This window comes from Mus caroli, unplaced genomic scaffold (genome assembly GCF_978045245.1).
Source record: "Mus caroli unplaced genomic scaffold, Mus_caroli_1 scaffold_6, whole genome shotgun sequence".
Taxonomy (NCBI): Eukaryota; Metazoa; Chordata; class Mammalia; order Rodentia; family Muridae; genus Mus; species Mus caroli.
Window position 1 is genome coordinate 4,322,672 of NW_028227261.1, and position 23,819 is coordinate 4,346,490.

Here is a 23,819-nt window from a genome sequence, read left to right on the forward strand (position 1 = left end):
CACACAGTACACACAAAGAATATTCAAGACTTATCTGTGCGGGAGGTAGAGGCAGGCGATTTCTGAGTTCGAGGCCAGCCTGGTCTACAAAGTGAGTTCCAGGACAGCCAGGGCTACACAGAGAAACCCTGTCTCGAAAAACCAAAACCAACCAACCAAAAACCTATCTGTGATTAGAGGCACACATGTAACTCAGGCACTCAGGAGGCCACAGCAGGGGGATCATGAGTTTTGGGCCAGGATAAACCACATAGCCAGACTGATTCAAATGCAAACATGAAATCTTCAAGTCTAATTTCCTTATCTTGAGGTTCTGTATGTCAGGTAGATATTTAGCACAGCTTCAAGTTGCATCCAATGGTCCAATCTAAGGCAGGGGTGGGACCGGAGCTGGGGCATGGCAGCCGACTGTCCCTTGGTAACACACACAGATGGACAGAAGCGGCCTCAGCTTTTAGGTTAGCTTTATTGTTGGGCAGTGCTGCCACAGTCAGCTTCAGACAGAGGGCAGCAGTGCCCAGGGAGCCACAGGGCACTGAGGCAGGGCTCATGCAATGGTGCACACTGCAGTCAGTCTGTGGGGCAAGGAAACATCCTCAAAAAAAAAAAAGAAAAAAATAAATATTACAGAATTGGACTGCTTTTAAAAATTGAAGGGTCTTGAGAATGGCTGAGGCAATGCCTGCCTTCAGCAGGTGCCGTTGCGGGGCCAGGGTCAGTGCCACTGTGGTGCAACACCTGCTCAGAGGGTAGAGCTTGCAGTGACATCCAGCAAGTGTGCACCAGAAGCGATCTGGGAGCAGACTCCCTAAAGGGACCCTGTGAGGCCTGGCGGGCATCAGCGCCACCTGCTGACCACTCACTGGAAGTGCAGGTGCCTGGGCCAGCCTTGGATCCGTATCTGGTATTTGGCAGATTCATGCCTGCCCCAACTCCTTACATAGGTCCCCTCCTTCCAACACCACTCTCTAGAGGAGGGTGTCCTAAAGGCAAGACAGGTGTCTCGTGTGGGGTGAAGGGTCCACTGGCAGCAGGGCCTCTTCTCTTCTTAGCAATGTGGGCAGTGTGCCTGGACAGTGCACCTTGGGACCCAGGGTCTACCCCCTACCTGTCCAAGTCAGGGCCTGGAGGAATGATTTGAGAAGCTCTGTAAAAGTGGGAAGAAAAGAGACTAGTTTCCAAACCCGTTGTTCTCAGATAAAAAGCAGTTTTATAAACCCGCAGTCCTCTCCAGTCCATTCAGTGACGTTTCAGAAGAGAGAGGTGGCTTGTGGGAAGTCTACTGAGCAGCACACGACACGCCTTCCTTTCTTCCCATGTTTCCCACGAGCAGTGTGGGCTTTAGGAAGAGCAGTCCCATGTGTGACGGCAGAACGTTCCAAATACCTCCAGAGAGCTGCTGTGCACAGCCACTTATGAGGAGGACCAGGGGCGTGACCTCCAGGAACATGATCCTTGGGAGAGACATGGCCGTGCTGGGGTCTAGCCAGAGGGCTCCTCAGTCCTACCCACAGCACCACGAAGCTAGGCTGTCTGCATGTCCCTTCACATAATTGATACAGTGCCACCTTCTGGAGAAATAAACTAAAAACATCTCATGTCTGGGTTTTCCCTGCTTCCAAATTTGTAGCCTCTTAGGAAAAGGTTTTCGTAGCCTCTTTTTCCTCGAGGTTCCCAAGCGGTTTACCCGTCTGTGTCGATCCTGTGAGCTGCGAAAGAAAAGAACACGTCAGGCTAACAACTGGCCAAGCACGCTCCCTTCTGTATCCCCTGGCCCGGCTAGGGGCTGCTGCTGCTGCTGCTGCTGCTGCTCAAGTTTTAGCCCTGGCTGGCCTGGAGCTCAGAGATCACTGGACCCTGCCCCAAGTCCCACCACACTCAACTTTAAGCAACTGCTTCTGTTTCCAGGAAAAACACTTTTACACAGTCACTCGCAGCTGCAGCCAGGCGCCATATCTCCCTACTTCCTTTTAAAGTTTTTTGTGTGTGGTGTTCTGTCTGAACAAAGCACAGGCATGCTTCATGCCATGGTCAGATGATGGCATCAGATCCTGAGACGCGTTACAGATGGTTGTGAGCTACCATGTAGTGCTGGGAACTAAACCTGTGTTTTCTGCAGAAGCAACATGCTCTCAGCCACTGAGCCACGTCTAGCCGTTTTCTCCTTTCCTTTCCTGTTTCTTTCAGCCCAGGTGGATTTGGACTTCATAGAGCTCAGCTTCTGGGTGCTCAGAGGATCATGCCTGGCCGAGAGTGGACTCTAACACACTGGCTCTAGGCAAGTCCCTGGGCCAAAGCATCTCTGGGTCTTTAGGACCCCAGCAGCTGTCACCTCACACACTCCGTTGTCACTGATGAACCTGCCTGCAGAGGGAAGGGAGAGCAAGAGGCAGTTACTCACACTGCTTTGGTATCCTCAGGGCCTCACTGTCAGGCACCATAACCTGGTGGAGCACACCTCGGAACTGGTACAGCACTCGCAGGCTCTTCTCCTCCCCAACACATGGATCATAGAACCCCGGCAGCCCTGCCTGCACACAAAACAGAGGGTCAGGTCAGCCCTGAGCCCCGCACTGCTCCCCTCTATCAGGCACACATTCTGGAGCCTGATGAAGGAATGAGAATTTAGAGTTTACTTGGGTGGTGCCAGACTGGTCCTCGAGCCCTTCTCTGTCCAGCCTGAAGCCTGCCTGACATAGCTACAGATGACTTCTGAGCCCACAGCCTCTTTCTGGAACCCAGCAGACAGAGGACATACAAGCACCAGGAAGACTTTGCTGGCACTGAGGCCTGACTGTCCTTGTCACATGGATCTGGGTCCTGGGAGCAGGTGGCTGAGGTGGCCTGGTGCTGTACCTTGGAGGCCTCTGTGAGGATGAGCTTGGAGTCCTTCACCAGGCACTGCAGGGGCACAGTCACGTCAATCACCTTCACCTTCTCGTTCTTCCTGCTCTTGTCATTAACAAATTTCCCATACCAGGCATTCACGATGATAAGCCCTGGGGACAGAGCAGCAGAGGCTGACACAGGCCATCTTGCCACTTCCCTCTGATGATTTGAGAACCCCAGTGCCGTGCTGTGCCATGCCCAGCCCAGCCCAGCGAGGGCATGCCTTCTCACCCATTCGTGACTCCTCTGCTTCAATTATTCTTCGGACAGATTCCTGCATTAGCCGAACCTATGAGAGAAGATGTTGGGGACCCTGGACTTGTTTTGGTTAGTGTATGATCAACATCCAGCTTGTGTCCAGTCAGGAACTGAAGGAAAAGGGGCAAACACTGTGGGGCTCAGCTTTAGAAGTTTGGAGCCCTGAGACCTACGTGAGACACTGTTGGGGAGTCACCTCATCAGGCACGACCCTGCTTGCTGACAGCAGTGGAAGGGACAGTACCTTTCCTTCCTCCTCAGCGATTCTGCACATGTAGGATATGGATGAGAAATCACTGAAAGCACTGTCAATGTTTAAGAATAAAGAGGGGCAAGCCGGGCGTGGTGGCGCACGCCTTTAATCCCAGCACTCGGGAGGCAGAGGCAGGCGGATTTCTGAGTTCGAGGCCAGCCTGGTCTACAAAGTGAGTGCCAGGACAGCCAGGGCTACACAGAGAAACCCTGTCTCGAAAAAACCAAAAAAAAAACCAAAAAAAAAAAAAAAAAAAAAAAAAGAATAAAGGGGCTGGAGAGATGGCCCAGTGGTTAAGAACACTGACTACTCTTTCCGAAGGTCCTGAGTTCAAATCCCAGCAACCACGTGGTGGCTCACAACCATCCGTAAGAGATCTGACGCCCTCTCTTGGTGCATCTGAAGACAGCTACAGTGTGCTTAGATATAACAATAAATCAATCTTAAAAAAAAAAAAAAAAAAAGGAAAAAAGAGATACATAGTGATGAACTTAAAGGCTAACCTGGGCTACATAGTAAGTATGGTGTCATCTAGAACATACTGTGAGATCCTGCCTCAATACAGACACTTGACGTGAGCAGCTGGACCTCCTAATTTTCTTGAAAAGGACCAGTGTTGTTTGTGGAGCTGTTCAGCTGGGTAGGGCTGTGTGCTGCCCCACAATCGGGCACGTCTGCCTAGGGACATACGTGGGCTCAAACGGTCCCTCACCTGTGTCACGAGAACCCCATGGCACCTTGCTCCTAAGTGTGGCCTTCTGCTCCTTTGCTCTCACAATGAGGAGGAGAGCAGGGCGGTGTGTGCCACGCTACAGAGCCGTGCTGGGACTCAGGGCACAGACTGCAGTCTCCAGACACAGCAGCTCAGGAGGGAAGGAGGTTGCCGGTGAAGCGGAGCCCCTGGGCTCTGTCTGGGGTCCCAGCCCCAGCTTCAGTAGGATGGGCCCCGAGGGTGTGGAGGTTTGCATATGAGCAGTGGGACACTTACAGCAGCCTCTGCCTCTTGCTTCTTCTGCAGGATGTCGCTGGCTGTGCTCTCTCTCTGCTTTTCCAGTTCCCTTTCAGAGAAGCAACCACAAGTCACTCTACAGTGAGCACAGAGTTCCCTACTGGACGGAGCCCAGAGTGCAGCCTTGGGTCTTCATTGGATTTCTACTTCTAGAACGTAGGATCCCACCCAACCACCGGAGGCTACACTATGCTTCTTCCTTTGGCTTGGAATCACCTTCCCTGCCCACCTGCCCCAGGGAGCATCCTTAATGCTGTCTCCTTGGGAGTTGGCTCCGGCGAGCAGGGGTGATTCCCACTACTCTGGATGCACATAAATACCAGTTCCTACAAGCGGACACAAGGGCTCACGGTCAGCTCACGGTCAGCCCAGTCACGTCAGAGACCCGATGGAGCACATCCATCCAAGGAACCGGGTCCCTGCACTGTGTAACACGGAGGTCACAGGCAGCCAGAGGACACCCCATCCTCCTCTCAAGCTTAAGCATTTCTGAGGACCTCTCTGTTTTTGGAGGGATGCTCAGAGGGCTCCCTATAGAACCTGAAAAGTCTGTGCAGCACTGAACTGATGCATTCCAGTTCAAGCTCAGGGACAGGATGACAAGTCTAGGAGTAAAGAGGGCTGATGGCAGCCGGGTGTGGTGGCGCACGCCTTTGATCCCAGCACTCGGGAGGCAGAGGCAGGCGGATTTCTGAGTTCGAGGCCAGCCTGGTCTACAAAGTAAGTTCCAGGAAGCCAGGGCTACACAGAGAAACCCTGTCTGGAAAAACAAAACAAAACAACAAAAAAAAGAAACAAAGTAGGACGGCTGGCCAGGGAGGGGAGCACAGGTCCCCGATGCGGCTACGGCTGCCTGACCAGTGACCAGTGCCTGCCAGACCCAGGCACCATGCTAAGCACTCTGTGGGTGTAACTTGTGACATTTTTCCAGTTTAGACAAGATGGAGGCATGGGATCCCCATTTAGACTCACTTCTCTTTCTGAGCCCTGAGGTACGGTCTGATGATCAGCCGGTGCACTGCCAAGTAGACGACCAGCGGCCCCACGGTGGCGTAGAACACAGCGCTGGGGAGCAGCTGATCCGTCAGGTGGATGGGGAAGAAGTAGGTCTGACTGGCCCTGTTCAGCCTGCGAGGACACAAGAGCAAACCCCACAGGATGGGTCAGGTCTTCCAGGGACGAGGTGGGCTCTCTGCATTGGAAGGCAGCTCTCAGCATCCAGCACACCAGGCCCAAGGCTGAGCTGAGTGCGTGTGATGCTTAACTGGAGTCCAAGGCCCCAGAGACAGCCTGTGTCAGGAGTGAGGTGTGTCAAACAAGTCAAGGACTTCAGAAGGCACCAGGTTAAACTGGTAGATGGAGTAGAAGATAAAGGGACTGCAGGGTTGTAAAATGTTTTTATTAGGAGGGATTCAAGCTTGGCACGGTGATGCACATTGTTAACCCCAGCAATGGGGATGCAGAGGCCCTTGGATCTTTGTGAGTTTGAGGTTGGCATGGTTTATCTAATGAGACCCTGTCTTAAAAAGATGGAAAGGACTCGTTACCAATAGGATGACACAGTCAGGTGACAGGAACAGACCCACACTGGGAAATCTCAAGACTTACACACTCCTTACAACACGGGCAACAAAGCAGCAATGTTAACAGAAGGTGATACAGACAAGTTGTTCATTAAGAAACTGAGTGCCTTTAGATTTGGGTCCTGCCCACAAGACTCCTATCATGTACACAATACTTGGAAATCCGAGCTCTACCATTCTCAGGTCAAGGGTGAAGGACAGTCAACTCCAATAACTAGTTAATGGCAGGAGGCAACTTAGCAGTTAAGACGGGCGTAGAGGCCTGTAGCTGCCCAGCTCCAGGGGATCTGACGCCTCTGGCCTCCAAGAAGCCTTGCATTTACAGGTACAGAGCCACACTCAGACACATAATTATAAACAATAAATCTGCTGGAAAGATCAGCAGGTAAGATCACTGACTGTTCTTCCAAAGGTCCCGAATTCAATTCCCAGCAACCACATGGTGGCTCACAACCATCTGTACAGCTACAGTGCACTCATATACATAAAAGTAAATAAGTAAATCTTTAAAATAAAAAAACAATGAATCCTTAAAAAAATTGTTTGGGCAGTTAATATCATCACAGGAAACACAGAGCGACAGCCTCTCCCTGGGAATATGCAAAAGTGCTCAGACCAAGCCCAGCTCTGAATTCAGTGCCTGAGCTATGTCCGTGGCTTGCCAGAGCTTTCAATTCAGACGAAGAAGGCACACATAACCTGACCAATGGGTCATGGGAACCTCAGCTCAGAGATGCAAAATGGTAGTAAAACCTCCACATCCCCACCAGTAAGTATATTTTAAAAACGATCTGATGTAGGTGATGAGTGTTTGCCTGCATTATGTCTGCACCATGTGCATGCAGTACCTGCAGAGGCCAGAAGGGGGAAGCTTGATTCATTAGAACCTGAATTATAGAATTTAGTACTCAAGACTGTGTGTGTGTGTGCGCGCGTGCGTGCGTGTGTGTGTGTGTGTGTGTGTGTGTGTGCGCGTGCGTGTGCGCGTGTGTGTGCGCGCGCGCGCGCGTGTGTGTGTGTGTGTGTGTGTGTGTGTGTGTGTGTGCGTGTGGATACCTGGGTATGGAGGTCAAAGACAACCTCGGGTGTCACTCTTTCTTGTGTTTTTCGAGACATCAGGGGCCCCTCTTAATGAGTTGCTTCTCGTTTTCTTTTCCTTAGACAAGAGCTTTCATTGGCCTGGAAGGTGGCTAGCAGGCTAGGCTGGCTGGTCAGCAAATCATAGGCATGGTGGGTCTGTGTCTACTGCCCCAACACTAAGATAGCAGCATATGCTGTCACACTGGACTGCTGACATGGGTTCTGCGGGATCAGACCACCTTCTCCTTGCAAGCCCTTTCCAGGCAGTCCTCTCGCAGGCTTGCTGGTGTGAGGAGAGGACTGCAGACATGACTAATATAAATACTGTATGAACAGCTGTACGCAGCACTGGCTGTATCTGTACAAGTAGTCCTCCGTTATCCCCATCAAAGGTCCATCCATGTGCTTATTCACGGATACGAGGGGACACTGTGCGTATGAGCTAGGTATTAGGAAGCAGGCCAAGATGGGGCTCTTGAGGTGAGGAGGTCGGAAACACAGCACAGCCACCCCTTGGGATTCACAGGGCATGGGTTCTAAGGCTCCATCCAGATACCAAAACTGTAGATGATGGTACTAAAGCATGGCCACATGGGAAGACAAGGACTGCTCCCCACAGAGTTGCCTGTTTGGGAGATAGGAAGATACAGCCAGAAAGAAAGAGCTACAGCTTGGTGTCCAAGAGCCCTGGCACAAGCAGCCTAAGGCAGGCCAGAGAGGCGAAGCTGCTGACACCAAGGCAGGAGAACGTGGATAGCTGCCCTCTGCATGCAAAGGATTCCAGGTGGTCAAAGGCTACCTCCCTCGCTACGAGTGTGCGAGCCGGGGAAGAAGCCCAGCCGTAGTATAGTAGACAAATGAGCAAAGCAGGAAGCTAGAAGTAAAAGCTCAATACTGAGGGAGTTGAAACAGGAGGATGCCAGGTTTGAGTTCCAGGCTAGCCTTGGCTATATAAGACTGTATCTCAAACACAACATCCAAACCATCGGCAAACTCACACGGCATGACTCAAGAACTGAGCAGCATGGAAAAAGGGGTGTGCTCACATGCTCTCAGACAAGGTGTCTGACACCGCATATGCCCAGGGTGGCACTGGGCAGGCTTGGTGAGCTGAGGGCCCAGTGGTCTTCAGTGGCTTCACCAGGGAAGGTGGGCACTACCCTCGGCTAACTCGCTGTCGTGTCTGTGGTCCCTTGGCCTTTGCTCACGTAGCTGAGACAGAACCAATGGCACTCAAGAATTAAATCCCATGCCCTGAGTAGCAAGGTTCGGCCTCAACTTACTTGACTTTGAGAGACACACCCTGAGGGACGCCAATGCTCACAGCTGCACCCAAGACGCTGTGTCGGGAAATCTTCCTCTCAGCTCCGTACTCCACTATCGTCCCAAAGAAGCCTGCCCTGTGGGGTTAGAACACAGCTGCTGGCATAGCTCCCCTCCTGCCCACCAGCCCGCTCACGTGAGTCCCCATCCCTCCCTCCCTCCCCTAGTCCACATCACGAACGGCAGCCCATAGCACGATGCTCCTGTGGGGAACGGCAGACCTGGGAGACCCTGGAGGGTCTCTAGCACTAGGGCCTCTCTCTCAGGGCTGGCTAGAGAGCAGCAAACCCCACCCAGCAAGAGGCAATCAGGGCATCACATGAGAATGACATGCAGGTGCCAACCACAGCTCCTCCCTGCAAGCCCTCCAGAGCTGGCTCACCGTGCGCGAGGCCGAGCGGGCGAGACTTACTTGAGGGACCCTTTCACTCGAGTCTGGTCGTCGTCCTGGAACTTGTGCTGATAACTGATGAGTGCGAAGGAGTGAGGGATGCCCAGCTGAGGAGAGGAGAGGAACAAAGCCTCAGGGCTCAGAAGCACGAGGAGCCACTCCCTCGACACTCCCTCGATTCCAGCTCCTCTAGTCACTCACCTGCAAGGCCACTGTGAAGTGGCAGGTCTTAGTGTCCCGGACGATGCTGGTGTTCATGGCTGACTGGATACCCCAGCGCCACTGCAGGTAGCCCACAGTGTTCTTGTCCAGGTTCCGAGCTAGCACAGTGGTCAGGCCAGGCCGGATTCCACGGGATGAAAACTGCAGAGCACAGTTTGTCGTCACAAAGCTGGGGGGGACACAGACAGAAAGGGCCCAGCTGTCATGAGCTTTTAGTTCTTCCATCGGGTCCTCTAGTCAGGCTGAACACCTCTCTAAGTCAGGAGAGCGGCAGCGCAAGGCACAGGAAGCAGAAGTCTTCTAGGTCTCCCCCTGGGGACCCTGACTCCCCGCCATCCACTCTGCTAGAGCCTCTAAATGTTATGCGCTGAGCTATCACAGGCGGTCCTGGGGCTCAAGATCCTAGGAGCATGGACAGCCTCCAAGTGACATCAACATGAACACAGAGGAGAACCACCCTCCTCAACCACGCACCAGACAAAGCCAGAAGTCCTGGGGGGACGTCAGCATGTGTGTGCCTGTGAGCACCCCTGCATGCCCATGCATGCACGTGCACACACACACACACACACACACACATCATTTTATGTGTGAGTGCTTTGTCTACACTCACCTGTGTGTGCCACATGCATGCTTGTTAAGTCCTCTGGAACTGGGGCTGCAGACGATTGTGAGCTGCTATGTGGGTGTGAGGACTCCTCCAGAGCAACCAGCGCACCTAACTGCCGAGCCATTTCTCTAGACACTGTCAACTTTTAAAACCTGCCCAAGGGATCCTGATATTCATCCCTGCTATGAACTAGTTAACCGAAATGACAGCAAAGCAGCTTTGCAGGAAGACAAAGGCAGAGCAGCTCCCCCTTCTGGTTCAAGAAGGTATTTCAACAGTAAGGAACGAGGGAGTCTGACACAGCCCACCCAGCCTCCACTGCGTAGCAGTCACCTCTCTCTGGAGATGATAGCACTGTACCATGAAGGTGACCATACACTAGCTTTTTTTTTTTTTTAAAAGATTTATTTATTTACTATATATGAGTATACCGTCGCTGTCTTCAGATATACCAGAAGGGGACGTCAGATCCCATTACAGATGGCTGTGAGCCACCACGTGGTTGCTGGGAATTGAACTCGGAACCTCTGGAAGAGCAATCCTTAACTGCTGAGCCATCTCTCCAGCACTTTTAATCATGATTACGTCATCATTACATCATCATTACGTCATGCTCCCTTCCAGAAGCTTCCTTCAGCTAAAGAATAAGAGCCAATTTCTTAGCCCGATGTCCGCCATCTGTCTGGAAGTCAGCCATGTTGTGCTTCAGCCGACATGAGCTAAGGGCTCCAGCAGAGAATGAACAGCTAGTTTCAAGAGCAGCTCAGGAGCTGAGACAGGAGTGCAACCCCAGGCTTCCCACAGACTTAGGGTTTGTGGTGGGTAGATAAGCAGGTCAGACACTGTGCTCTGGGGGACAGGGCTTCAGGCTGGCTTTAGACTCCCACTCCCCCAGCTCCTACCTCTCAGATGATGGGATGCTTGTCTTTCCTGGTTTTTAAGACAGGGTCCATAGGTCCATACCAGTCTCAAATTTGTAATGCTCCTGCAGCAACTTTCACAGCAGTGGGGATCATGTGCACACACCGCTAACCCTGATCTTACCCAGCAACTCTGTTCTGACACAGTCTTCTGGGTCCCCTGGCCTCTAACTTTTCATGACTAGCAGAGGATAGTCCTCAGCTTCTGACCTTTCTTTCTTTTTTTTTTAAGATTTATTTATTTATTTATTATATGTAAGTACACTGTAGCTGTCTTCAGATGCACCAGAAGAGGGCATCAGTTCTCATTACAGGTGGTTGTGAGCCACCATGTGGTTGCTGGGATTTGAACTTCGGACCTTCGGAAGAGCAGTCGGGTGCTCTTACCTACTGAGCCATCTCACCAGCCCCCTGACCTTTCTCCATGATTAGCCGAGGATAGCCCTCAGCTTCGGACTGTCCTCCCACTTCTGCATTACCACATGCTTGGTTTGACTCAGCAACCTTTAGGACTGCGTTTGGCTGTGGCCATGGAGCAGAGAGTTCTGGAGGGAGACATGGCCGATCTAGATGTTCTACCTCAGTGAGGACAGATTATCCCTGGCTGGCCTTAAACTCACAGAGATCCTCCCGTCTCTGCTTCTGAAGTGCTGGGATAAAAGGTGTGTGCCACCACCCCTGGCTTCTCTGTTCCTAACTGTAGCTGTGATGAGGTCAGCCCTGCCAAGCTTCCCACTACAATGGACTGCTATCTGCAACTGAGAGCTGAAATCAAGCCCTCCCCCAGCTGCTTCGGGCAGGGAGGGTGTCTGTTACAGCAGCCGGGAAAGAGGTAGGACAGAAACCTGGATGGGGGGGGGGGGGGGCGCGAGTGTTTCTATCAGCTACAGAGGCCATAACCCCTGCCTCCTACAAACACTGTTTCATGGTCCCCACAGGATTAGAAGTGGTCCCAAGTTGGGGAGCCTCTCAGCACAGAAGGAAGTCTGCTGGGGCTGGGCTCTGCCTTCCACTACAGATCTCTCTCCAGCTACAGGCTGCCCATGGCACGTGCCCAGCTGTGCTCACACCACTTCCAACGTTCATGATCACCAGGATCCACAGGCTCTAACATCTTCAGTTAACCCAGCACAACACAAACAGGAGTTATCCTCATATTTACCATCTTGGTGTGAGATTACGGAACAGCTTGAGACCAAGTAAAGGCCCCTGGAGGTCTCCAGCTCCAAACTCCAACTGTTTAGAAAAATAAACAGAGAAAGAAAGCATTCATTGCTGTTGTTGCTCCTATAGCAGAGGCCTGGGGCTTGGCCTGCACCTGGCCAGGCTCTGGACAAGGGCTGGACAGACCCCTAATGTTTCAGTTTTCTCTCTGTCCCAGATCCACGGGGAGCCCCGACTGTAGACAAGTGAGTCCTGCATTCTGACCTCCCTTGGCTCGGGTCAGAGGGAAAGGAGACTGCTGGTCCACACCCTCTGCTGTGGGCAGCTGTGTAACTCCACACGGCTCCCTGTAGTGCTGGCTCCTATGACAGGAAGGTCTCCCTGGTGCGTCCATCCTGTCTGTCCTGTCTGCCTGGGTGACTTGTGACGTCTCTTTACTGTAGTAGCTGCATTTGCTCAGCAGTGCTGGCTCTTTCACGGCCACTAACCATGGACCAGACATTGTGACTGCCACCACCTTCTGCTGGTACAGCAAAGGGTCAGCTCGAATAAGGACACTGGCTTGCCAGGGTAGCACTGCAAAGGACATTGATCGTATCCCAACTTTAAGTAGTTCAGGGGACCCCCGGGAGCCCATCTATCTCTCTGGTGTGGCAAGCAGTGCCGGGACGCTGGGCATTTAGGACCCTGAGCACCTCAGGCAGTGTGGCTGCTCACTGCAGGACCACGTGTGGACACCAGAGTCCTGCTGCTCTCACCTCTCCCCATCCCTTCGCCGAGGTGACGCGTCGGAGCGCAAAGTTAATGGAGCCGCCGCCGTTGCCATTCTGGGTGGAGAGACTTCCAGAGAGGATGGCTGTGTCTGTGGCTGTCAAGGGTGCCTAAGAGAAGACAGCTGCTGGTAGCAAGTGAACGGAAGCAATGGGAATACAGGTCCCCCAGCAGGTCAGCACACAGGGACAGGCGGCCTGCTCAACTGCTCTGGTCTCTTCTCCCTTCACACCAATGCATGCAACCACGAAGGCGCTACTTCATTTATTTACTTATTTTTTGTTCTGTTTTGTTTTTTTGAGACAGGGTTTCTCTGTATAGCCCTGGCTGTCCTGGAACTCACTTTGTAGACCAGGCTGGCCTCGAACTCAGAAATCCACCTGCCTCTGCCTCCCGAGTGCTAGGATTAAAGGCGTGCGCCACCACCGCCGAGTGCTACTTCATTTATGAAGCGTTGCCTCTGAGAGGGTCTAACTAGGTGGCTCTAGCTATGTGCCCTGACTCCTGAGTGCTGGGAGGTACAGTCATGCCCAGCCATATTCATTTCTCTATGTATGCAGTCCTGGGTCAACCCCACAGCCTGCTCTTATCAGGGCGACACTACCTGCTGAGTTACTTGCTGAGCTGAGAATTTCAAGGGAGAATCTACAAAACCCACAGGGAACGGCTGGACACCAAGTCTAGCTTAGCACGGCAGGAGCTACATGGAGACCCCATCATGTGTGGTCCCATAACGTGCTGTTTCCTATAATGGGTTCCCTAGTTTCAGCTTGACACTAGGGCTCTGAAGTATTAAGGGTTCTTCAAAGCAGCAAGGTTCCTGGAGTAACTCCATGGGATAGAGCCATACACTGGGTAGTAAAGACAGACTCCTTGGAGGCAGGGCCCCTGGTGTCTATGTAGAGTGGCCTGATCCTACTGCACCCAGGGGAGGGAGGCTGCTCAGGACCACAGCTGCTGTTGTCGCCCACACCGTCGAGTACACAGACTGAGAAAAGCTTTGAGAATTAATCCGCTGGCCAGAGCTGCCTTCTCTCCCAAAAATCACCACGACCTTGGGCTTTTATGCTTACACCACTGCATTCCTAATTGGCAAGACCTGGACCCTGGGAGTTGAGCACTGGTACGCAGCTGCCTTGTGTGTGAGCAAAGCAGTAACAAACAAGGCCAAATGGAACATGCTTGCATGTTCTCTTTCCCTCCCTCAGTGGCTAATTGCAGGCTTTCATAAATAAAGATGAGGCTCACCCCTGAGCCGACTCCCACCCAGCTGCTCCGGCGCTGCGCCTCATTAAGTCAGGCCCAGGCTGCACGTGGAGAGGCACCTGTGCGCTTTACCTCAATGGACTGGGATATGTGCATTTTATTAATCTCAATCTGCGGGAAGCCACTTCCGGACACATCTTCATATTCCTCATCATAGCGATCAAAAAGGTCAGTCGCATCTACTCCAACGCTGATGGTTCCCTGGGGCAGAAAAGCAAGCAGTCAGCACCAAGTGCGGCATCTGTGGACTGGAAGCACTGAGGCGGAGAGTGCTCAGGCATCCGACTTCACGGAAGGACAGTGCGCCCAAGCCCACACAGCATGAATGTCACAGTTCAAATACAACACTGCGGAATGCCTTGGTCTATCAGAGCCAGAAAACACCAGTTCCACGGGAAGAGCCAACCTGCCCATCTACAGAAGGAGTATGCACCAGAGGCCAGACATGGGAGCAAGGACCGCACAGGACCCTCTCGGATGTCACTTCGACACTGGCTTTGTCTGAGCACCTTCACTTCAAAACCACGTTACAATTCTGAGGCTCAAGAGTCCGGCCAGACCAAGAGGCAGGCACACCACATGCACACACTGCTCTGTCAGACCAAGAAGCAGGTACACAGTGCGCACACGTGCTCACACACTGCTCTGCCTCCTGTGGCTCAGCTGAGCCACAGAAGGCAGCATGTTCGTTCACAAGAAACGCCAAGCCAAACTCTTGCTCATGACTGTCTTGGTTAGGGTTACGATGGTGGTGATGAAACTCCTCAACCAAAAGCGACGTGGGAATCATGACTGGGTAGGAAAGGGCTCATTTCGCTTACACTTTCACAGTCCATCACTGAAGCAAGTCAGGATAGGAACTCACACAGGGCAGGAACGTGGGGACAGGAGCTGCTGCAGAGGCCATGGAGGATGCTGCTTACTGGCTTCTCTGCCTGCTTCCTTATAGAGCCCAGGACCACCAGCCCAGTAGTAGCTCCACCCATCCTCCCCCATCAATCACCAATCAAGAAAATGCTCTACAGGTTTGCTTAAGAGCCCGAGCTTATAGAAGCATTTTCTTTCTTTCTTCCTTTCTTTTTTTTTTTTTTTTTTTGTTTGTTTGTTTTTTTGGCTTTTCGAGACAGGGTTTCTCTGTGTAGTCGTGGCTGTCCTGGAACTCACTCTGTAGCCCAGGCTGGCCTCGAACTCAGAAATCCGCCTGCCTCTGCCTCCCGAGTGCTGGGATTAAAGGCGTGTGCCACCACCGCCCGGCATGGAAGCATTTTCTTAACTGGGGTTCTTGCCTCTCAAATGATTCTAGCCCGTGCCAAATTAACATAAAGTTAGATAGAACACTGATTAAAAAAATGCTCACTCTGAAAAACAATGTTCATCATTTCCTTCAAAGCTGTAAGGCTTTTCTCACAGGTACGTATCTTGACCCTGTGTGTGTGTGTGTGTGTATGTGTGTGCGCGCGCGCGAGTGTGTGCACCCCACCAAAAAATACACATCATTTTTCTTCATTTCTCTCAGCCTATTATTTTTCAAGACGGACAGACTCACTTTGTGTCTAGCTGGTCTAAATTCACCCTGTTACTCATACGGGCTTTTTTGATTCTCAAGTGCTAGGATGACAGGAGTAAGCTCATGGACCAGGCTGACACCATTGTTAGATTAAAAATGATCTTGTGTCAGGCAGGCAGTAGTGCCACATACCTTTAATCCTAGCACCCAGGAAGCAAAGGCAGACAGATCTCTGTGAGTTCAAGGCCAGTCTCATTTATGGATTGAGTTCCAGGAACACAGAGAAACCCTGTTTCAAACAACAACAACAACAACAACAACAACAACAAATCCAACTATGTTGTTACAAGGTCAAAATAAGTCCATTCTTGTTTTCTGTAAAACTTTGGTTTGATCATGTCTTGATCTCTTTTCTGGAATTTGACATGTTCCACCTCCACCTTGATAAGAGTTCTGCCAAATAATTCTGAAATGTTTAGACAAGTTTCTACACAACCAAAATTCCTCTGGAAGGCCCCAACCCTTGAAAAGCCCCAAGTCTCTCAGTGTTTTGGACTATATGAACCCCACTTCTCCTGTCTTCGTGCTATTTTCTCAAACCCCACTTGAGGGAAACAGTTCTATCGAACAGAAGATAAAACGTGCATAATCTGACGGAAGGATCTGGGTAACGGTCTTTACTTATTCAGTGGGATCCCCTGCACCAACCAGTTCCGTTCTTCTAATCCTCCTGCCTGCACCCCAGGGGTGGGGATTATGGGGGCTGCCACGGCCTGCAGGATTCAGGGTTTTGACAGATGATGACATTCACTGAACCATCGCCAAACTAAAGACAGGATGGTCCTATCACCCCAGAAGTAACTCAGTGTCCCCAAGAAGGGGGGCTGTGCGAGCACAGACTTACGACAGACATAAGTGACGGCCTCGTGGGAGCCTAACGAAGGAGCAAGGAAGAGGCCACTTGGGGCTGCAGAGGGCCATGGAGAGCTGCTGTTTGGAGCTGGATCCTTTAAAGCCTAGGATCTGGTTTAGTGGTGCACAGCCACAGTCCCAGCTGCTGGAGGCAGGAGTATCTTTTGAGCCCTCAAAGACAGTGTAGGCAAAATCAAACACCTGCCATCCTGAAAACGTTTCTCCCCAACTTTGTGCTTTCAGAGGGCCTGGATAGCTCCCTCTTCTTGGCTACAAGTTGAAGGACTCCATATGTCTCCCACAGAGCAGAGCCAACAGCCAATCCTGTACAAGACAGACCTGGTCTTGGTTTTCTTTTTTTCTTTTTGGTTTTTTGTTTTTTTTGGAGACAGGGAGATCCGCCTGCCTCTGATTCCTAAGTGCTGGGATTCAAGGCGTACGCCACCACTGCCTGGCAGACCTGTTCTTGCTTTTCTTTTAGAGACGGGGTTTTGCTTGCTATGTGGTCCTGGCTGGCCTATGATTTAAAACTCAGATTAGGGCTAGAGAGATAGCTCAGTGGTTAAGAGCACTGACTGCTCTTCCAGAGGTCATGAGTTCAAATCCCAACAACCACATGGTGGCTCACAACCATGTGTAATGAGATCTGACACCCTCTTCTGGTGTGTCTGAAGACAGCTACAGTGTACTTATGTATAATAAACAAATAAATCTTTAAAATTAATTAAAAAAAAAACAAGTAAAAAAAACCAAACCTCAAACTAGCTGGTCCTAAACTTGTGGCAACGCTTCTGCTCCTTGAATGCCAGGATCACAGGCACAGGCCAAAGTAAGCAGCTAAGATAAACACTTTGTGTTTGTTAAGCCAACTCTACCAGGAGTTCATTACAGCGATAAGACTCACACAGGAGTAGGAAATGGCAGGAAGGGGTCTCAGAGGGCTGTCAGGGACCACACCATCTTCACCCTGTTGGCCTACCCATGAGCCAAGACTTTCCATGAAGTGCTGCCACCAGCAACAGCAGCTTTGAGTTAAGACTCCAGACTGGAGCCGGGAGACGGCGAAGGTTCTTACTGCTGCCAAGCCTGACAGCCTGCGTGCATTCAATCTCCAGAATCCATGATGGAAGGGAGGGACTGAGCAGAGCGAGTGATCCTGATTTTCACAGATGCACCACATCCCCTCCGAACAAAAATGTATTTACAGAAGATGGCAGAGTGGCCCTAACAGGTTACACTCACTTCCTTTAGGGAATCCATCCTGTCTCTTCCACCTAACGTGTGGGGAGCTGAAATGCCCAGCAAGGCTCCCAATCCTCTCCCGTCTACTGTCTTCTGATTTTACTGATTCACCCTGTGCCCATGTACACAATGCACGTGAAGAAGCCAGAAGAGGGCATCAAATGTCCAGCTTCTCTCAACCTGCTCCTTTAAGGCAGGGTCTCTCCTGAGCCTCCTGTCACATGACAGTTATTTGGTGTGATTCCAAGCTTCATTGTCCTCAGTCCAGTCCACTCGGCGGTCACCACACACAGTCAGCAAGGCAGTTCAATCCAGAAGAAACCACGAGGCTTGCCAACCAGCCCCAGGAACCTCATGAGAAGTTCTCTGACGGGTTTCTCTCTATGATGTCACCACAAGCGCAGCTCAACAACTCAATGTAAGGCGAACCAATACATGTGTGCTGTCAGCGAAGAACAGAGAGGCGAAGCAAAGTGACCCGACCTGACGTTCCCACTGCTGTGGGGTCGTATTTATATTCTTTCTAACCATCATGTGTCCTTTCATGTGTCCGTTTCAGCAAAACATCCTGTCACTTGTGTGTCCCAGCAACACATCATGTGACATAACTGACTTTCCAAAGAAGCCAGAAGTTTCCACTTCAACCCGTCTTTTTTTTTTAGTTTGGTATTTTTCTGACAATTTCTCACCTCACATGCCATAAAAAATAAATAAAAGGCAACAGCGGTGCCTGGCAGTTCCTGAGGCATCTACGGCTTCTGCTGCTTGGTGATGGTTGCTGTCATGACACATTCTTCAGACAATATTAAAATTAAATGGTTTCGTTAAAAATTATTAATGTATTAATGCATTTCATCTTCTCAGAAAGCTATACTTACAAGTCTTCGCTCTCCCTCCTTCCTGGCACATGCGAGGTAAGCTCTCCACCACTCAGCTATCTCAATAACTCCAGTCATGGCTGGAGACAAGATCTAAGTTGTTTCGGCTGGCCTTGAACTCTGACCCCCTGAGCACTGAGGACTATACAGCTGAGCTGTAAGCCTGGCTCAGACTTCCTTCTTAAATTGTCATTTATTATTTTTATTATTTTATTTTTTAGGTTATCTTCTTTTGAAACAGGGTCTTCTTGCTACTCGCACAACCCAGGACAGTCTTAAACTTAGATAAACCTCCCTCCTCTGTTCCTGCTTTCCAGTTGCCCACATCAGAGAGACATGTCCCCAACCCCAGCAGTACGACCACTGCTGAGGCAGGGTGTGTGTGTGTTTGTGTGTGTGTGTGTGTGTCTCACTGTATTGCTCAGGCTGGCCTAGAGTTCCTGGTCAAGCACCTTTTGGTTTTTGGGATCAGGTGTGTGCACCACTCGCTCAGCTCTAAGAGCTGGTCAGTCTTGAAACACCAAGGATTTGCAGTAACTGAAAGCAAAGGAATATTCCAAGACACACCAGTTTATGAGGGAAAACTCGAACCACACATGTTCTCTGATGGTTTGAAAGAGATCTCGAATGCTACTGACAGCCTTTTGGCATGTCAATTTAGGACAAGAGAGAGTCTGTAAGGTGCAACTAGTTAAACTTGTATTTCATTCTGGAGTGGAACGGGTTAGCCCCAGGGTCAGTGTCTACACTTGATGACACATCCAATAGATCATAAGTACAATTTGCTTTAAAATCACCAAAGACTATTCTGAATGGAGGCAAAGACAATGCCCACGAACACCACCTCCATCCTCTAACATGAAGACATTTTAAACAGGAAAATTATTTTGGAGACCAAGAGTTTTATGTAATCCATAAAGGCTTTGAATTTGCTATGTGGATGAGGCTGGCTTTGAGCTCCTAATTCTCTTGCCTTACCTCTCAAGATCTGGAATTACACCACCATGATTAATATTAACCTCCTGCCCCCCCACCTCCCCCAACATGTGCATAACCACAATTTAAAAAGAAGGAAGGAAGCCGGGCGTGGTGGCGCACGCCTTTAATCCCAGCACTCGGGAGGCAGAGGCAGGCGGATTTCTGAGTTCGAGGCCAGCCTGGTCTACAAAGTGAGTGCCAGAACGGCCAGGGCTACACAGAGAAACCCTGTCTCGAAAAACCAAAAAAAAAAAAAAAAGAAGGAAGGAAAAGCAGGGCGGGAGGCGTGGGTGTAACCACTGCTGGTCTGGCATGAGAAAGAGAAACTGCTTCCTCTGGGGACAATGCTGTTTGGGGGAGCCTAGATATGCAAATCAAGGTAATTACCCAAGAACTCACACGCTGGGAGAAATTCCAAGTTGGCTGAGAAGACGCCGGGTAATACCCAACTCTGGCGGCTACCCCAGGCTACCCCAGGTGAACAGAAGCCATTACCAATTCTGGGCTTGTTGGAATGCTGAAATACTAGCTAGCTCTTGGGAAGCTAAGGCAGGAGGATTGTAGTAAGCTCCAGACTAGTATGAGTTACAAAGTGAGTTCAAGGCCAACCCGATCTACCTAGGTACCCTTGCTCAAAAAGAACTCAACCAACCAAGCTTTCTTCAACATACATGAGTGGTAAGACCCAGACACCATCTGACTACACCTGCAGGGAGGTGTCAGCCCAGTGCTAGCCAGTGGAGTCTAGTCAACCCCAGAAATGATGAGAAAAATTCAAATTGTGGCAGGCTGAGGATGTAGTTCACTTGTAGAGTCTGGGTGTATAGGGCTCTAGATTCCTTTTCAACAATTCTACCACCACAGGTGCAGGCCAAGTGCTGTGGACATGACTTTGATCGCAGTACCACATCTGGGTCTGAAAGCTTTTCAAGTAGTATATACTCAGCAAGGCATGATGGTACAGGCCTGAAATGCTAGCAGTCGGGACAATGAGCCAAGAAGATCATGACTTCCAGGCCAGCCCAGGCTATAAGCAAAAGCACAGACAGCAACTCCACACTGACAACCAAGCGATGACTCAGCAGAGGGAGAGTAGCCATTAGAAACCCAGAACTGCGCTGCAGCCGTCACTTTCAGCTGCCCTGCTGCTCTTAAGGCACGATAACTGAGAACTCCAACTGGTAACTTGAGACTCAACAGCCGTGGCGCTGACCCAAATCTATGGGAAACAATAAACTGGAGAGGTGACACGAGCCGAGGACATAGCTGAGCTCGGTGACAACCCAACTGATGAATTAACTGTCCTGGAAATGGCTACTCAGGTCACCCTGAGTTGACCGAGGTGTCTTTCATTCCCGAGGGCCCAGATGCTCTTTAATCTTCAGGAAATACACTTTGGCAGACAGTGTGCTGCAATACCAGAGTAGGAGGGTTTCTTCCCACGTGCCCACAGGCTGCAGCTTACTCACCAGCAACTATTCACTTCCAACACCGTAGGTTTTCTTATGACAAGTCACAGGTTTGAGAGGAGCAGAGTTACACTGAGCTCTGACAGACTCCAGCACACAAGACTGAAGCAAATATGGACCACTGGACACCTGCCTGAGTGCTCAGCTTCAGTCTGCTGAAGCTTCAGGCTAAGTGTGTGTACCCTAGAGCATACTCTTGTAAAAGCAAAAACGCTTTTACAAGAACAAGACCTTTTTAACCTCTACCACCATTTTTAAACCACAGACTTGGTCCTATATAGCTCTGGCTGGCCTCAAACTCAGAGATCCACCTGTCTCTACCTCCCTAGTGCTGGAATTAAAGGTTTGTGCCAGCACAACTGGCCATAATTTTGGTAATTTTGTTTGTTTGAAAGGAGCCCTAGGGCTGGTGAGATGGCTCAGTGGGTAAGAGCACCCGACTGCTCTTCCAAAGGTCCAGAGTTCAACTCCCAGCAACCACATGGTGGCTCACAACCATCCGTAACGAGATCTGGCGCCCTCTTCTGAAGTGTCTGAAGACAGCTACAGTGTACTTACATATAATAAATAAATATATAATAAATAAATAAATCTAAAAAAAAAAAAGAAAGGAGCCCTAGATGGCCCGAAAAGCACAATTAATCTAGGCCGACCTTGAACTTGTGGCTATCCTTCTGTCCCTAAAATCCAGCCAATAACCTTGCATTCTGTCTTTCTGATACCCAGCTTCCCATCAGGAAGCTGTCACACTTAAAGAGGAGAGAGCACACCTGGGTACTCAGCTCTGGAACGCGCTTGTGTGTTGCTGAACTCTAGGCAACCGTTCATGGCTGACTTTATCTGTTATTTATATATATATATATATATATATATATATATATTTAATTTTTTAATTTAATTTTAATTTTTTTTTTTTGGAGACAGGATTTCTCTGTGTAGTCCTGGCTATCCTGGACTCTATAGACCAGGGTAGCCTCAAACTCACAGATTTCTGCCTGCCTCTGCCTCCTGAATGCTGGGAAAGGCGTGCACTAGCATGCCCAACATCAAAACATTCTTCTTTTGAATTTTACAAAACTCAAAAGGAAAGCGCCACTCTTAGCTCCAGGCTGTACACTACAAAATGGGGTGCAGTGTGCTGACATGCTTTAGACACAAGTGTCTAAAGATGGCCACCAGAGAACCAGGTGACAGGTAGCCAGCCCTCCCACAGCAGGAAGGACTCCTGGGAGCTGAGCTGCCATGCAGCTGGCAGAGCGAGATCCTTGACTCAGACCTCTGTAACACTGGGTGTGTATGGGCTAAAGATCCACCCAGCAGTAAGGAGATTAGCAACACCCCCCGCCCCCCGTGAGGCTGGTGATAACTAGCCTATGGGGCTCCACCCAGGTTTCTGTTTATTCAGCCAAGCCACTCAGGAGAATGTGCCAAGTGCACCCAGCCAAGAGAGAGCTCCATTCACAGCCATGTGCATGGTCTCCTGCTTCTCTTCCCTTCGCTAGCCACCACTGCTCCTTCCTGAGAGAAACCACAGCTGACAGACTTGTAGCAGTCTTCACTTTCTCATTAATGGTTATCTTTTTGAGACAGATCCTTACAATTTCAACAGTGACTTTTTATTAACTGAAAGTCTCCCAAAAGGCAATGTGGCGACTTGGTCCCCAGCTAGCAGCACTGACTGAGGAGGCTCAGGTGTCCAGCCTGGTTGGAGGGATTTAAATTCTCCCAACACCTGCGGTTCGTCCTCTTGGCTTCCTGCTCTGGTCATGTCTACCTCTCCCTCACTGCCAATGTTGCCATCCTTTCTTTCTCTGGAGACAGGGTTTCTCTGTGTAGCCCTGGCTGTCCTCGAACTCAGAAATCCGCCTGCCTCTGCCTACCAAGTGCTGGGATTAAAGGCGTGTGCCACCACTGCCCAGTCAATGTTGCCATCCTCTGTGGACTCTTATCCCTCTAAACCACAAACCTCAACTAGCTCTTGTTTCTCTGAGGTGCCCTGTCGTGGTGTTGTATGACAGCACAAATGCTAAGTGGACAGGCAGCTCTGGTGGTGATGAACAGCCACGGACCCATTCAGTATCTGACAGCCAGGACCATGTAGGCTTTACAATCCTAGGAAGGAACAGCCAGGAATGAATGTGTCAGCCCGGGAAGAGCCTCCACCCACTGCAGCCTGCCAGTCCTGCAGGGATCTGAGGCCGAAAGGCAATGTAGCCAGTTCTTCACCACAACACGCCAGCCCCAGGGCTGGATCAACTCCTCACACTACAGCCACATTTTCATTCTGCACGGACCCTCTCTAGCCTACCCTCTGCCACTAAGCACAACAAACATGGGTGCCAAGGGGTTCCTCCTGTCCTGTCTGGTTGCCAAGGTCGGCTGGCTTTATGACTCCAAAACCACACCCACCGCAGCCACAGCAGCCACATCCTGATGGCTGTGCTCTGCCCTGGAATCTAAGCAATCAATTTGGGGTGGGGGTGGGGGTGGGGCTGGGAATGGGGCACACATGAACACATGTGTGAACACGTGAAAGTCAGAAGACAACTTTTGTGAATGAACTCCATCACATGGGCCCTGGAAGTCAAACTAAGGTTGTCAGAAGTGGTCACAAAATACCTTTACCATTGAGCCATCTGTTCAGTCCCATAACAGAATTTCAAAAAAAGAAAAAAGGCAGTTGATGCCTTTATTCCCAGCTGGAGGCAGAGTATTTTATCTGTGATTTGAAGGCCAGCATGGCCTACAGAGTGAGTTCCATTTCAGGGCAGTCAGGGCTACACAGAGAGATCCTGTCTCAAAAAACAAAAACAGGGCTGGAGAGATGACTCAGTGGTTAAGAGCACTGACTGCTCTTCCAGAGGTCTTGAGTTCAATTCCCAGCACCCACATGGTGGCTCACAGCCATCTGTAATGGGACCTGATGCCCCCTTCTGGTGTGTCTGAAGACAGCTACAGTGTATGCCATGTCTTCATGTCTGAACACAACGAGCCTTCCTAACCTTGCTGGTTTCTATCAGCACTAGGAAACAATAATCTCTATGTAACTTCCACATAACAGGGTCAAAAACGAAACCCACATCCATCCTCAGAG

At 50.5% G+C, this 23,819-nt stretch overlaps 1 protein-coding gene across 1 annotated transcript in view; it reads right to left on the reverse strand.

Annotated features, from left to right (window-relative positions):
* Positions 1–447: 447 nt before the first annotated feature.
* Positions 448–23,819, reverse strand: part of Dnajc11 (DnaJ heat shock protein family (Hsp40) member C11) — a 48,537-nt gene continuing 25,165 nt past the window's right edge. The window contains exons 5-16 of the mRNA XM_021160017.3: positions 13,812–13,940; positions 12,461–12,583; positions 11,701–11,774; positions 8,988–9,177; positions 8,808–8,893; positions 8,356–8,472; positions 5,382–5,537; positions 4,389–4,458; positions 3,121–3,178; positions 2,857–2,999; positions 2,402–2,531; positions 448–1,709 (exon numbers count right to left, since the gene is read on the reverse strand). Coding sequence (XP_021015676.1) covers positions 1,684–1,709; positions 2,402–2,531; positions 2,857–2,999; positions 3,121–3,178; positions 4,389–4,458; positions 5,382–5,537; positions 8,356–8,472; positions 8,808–8,893; positions 8,988–9,177; positions 11,701–11,774; positions 12,461–12,583; positions 13,812–13,940 — 1,302 coding nt within the window. The 3' untranslated portion in view covers positions 448–1,683. The remainder of the gene's footprint in view (positions 1,710–2,401; positions 2,532–2,856; positions 3,000–3,120; positions 3,179–4,388; positions 4,459–5,381; positions 5,538–8,355; positions 8,473–8,807; positions 8,894–8,987; positions 9,178–11,700; positions 11,775–12,460; positions 12,584–13,811; positions 13,941–23,819) is intronic.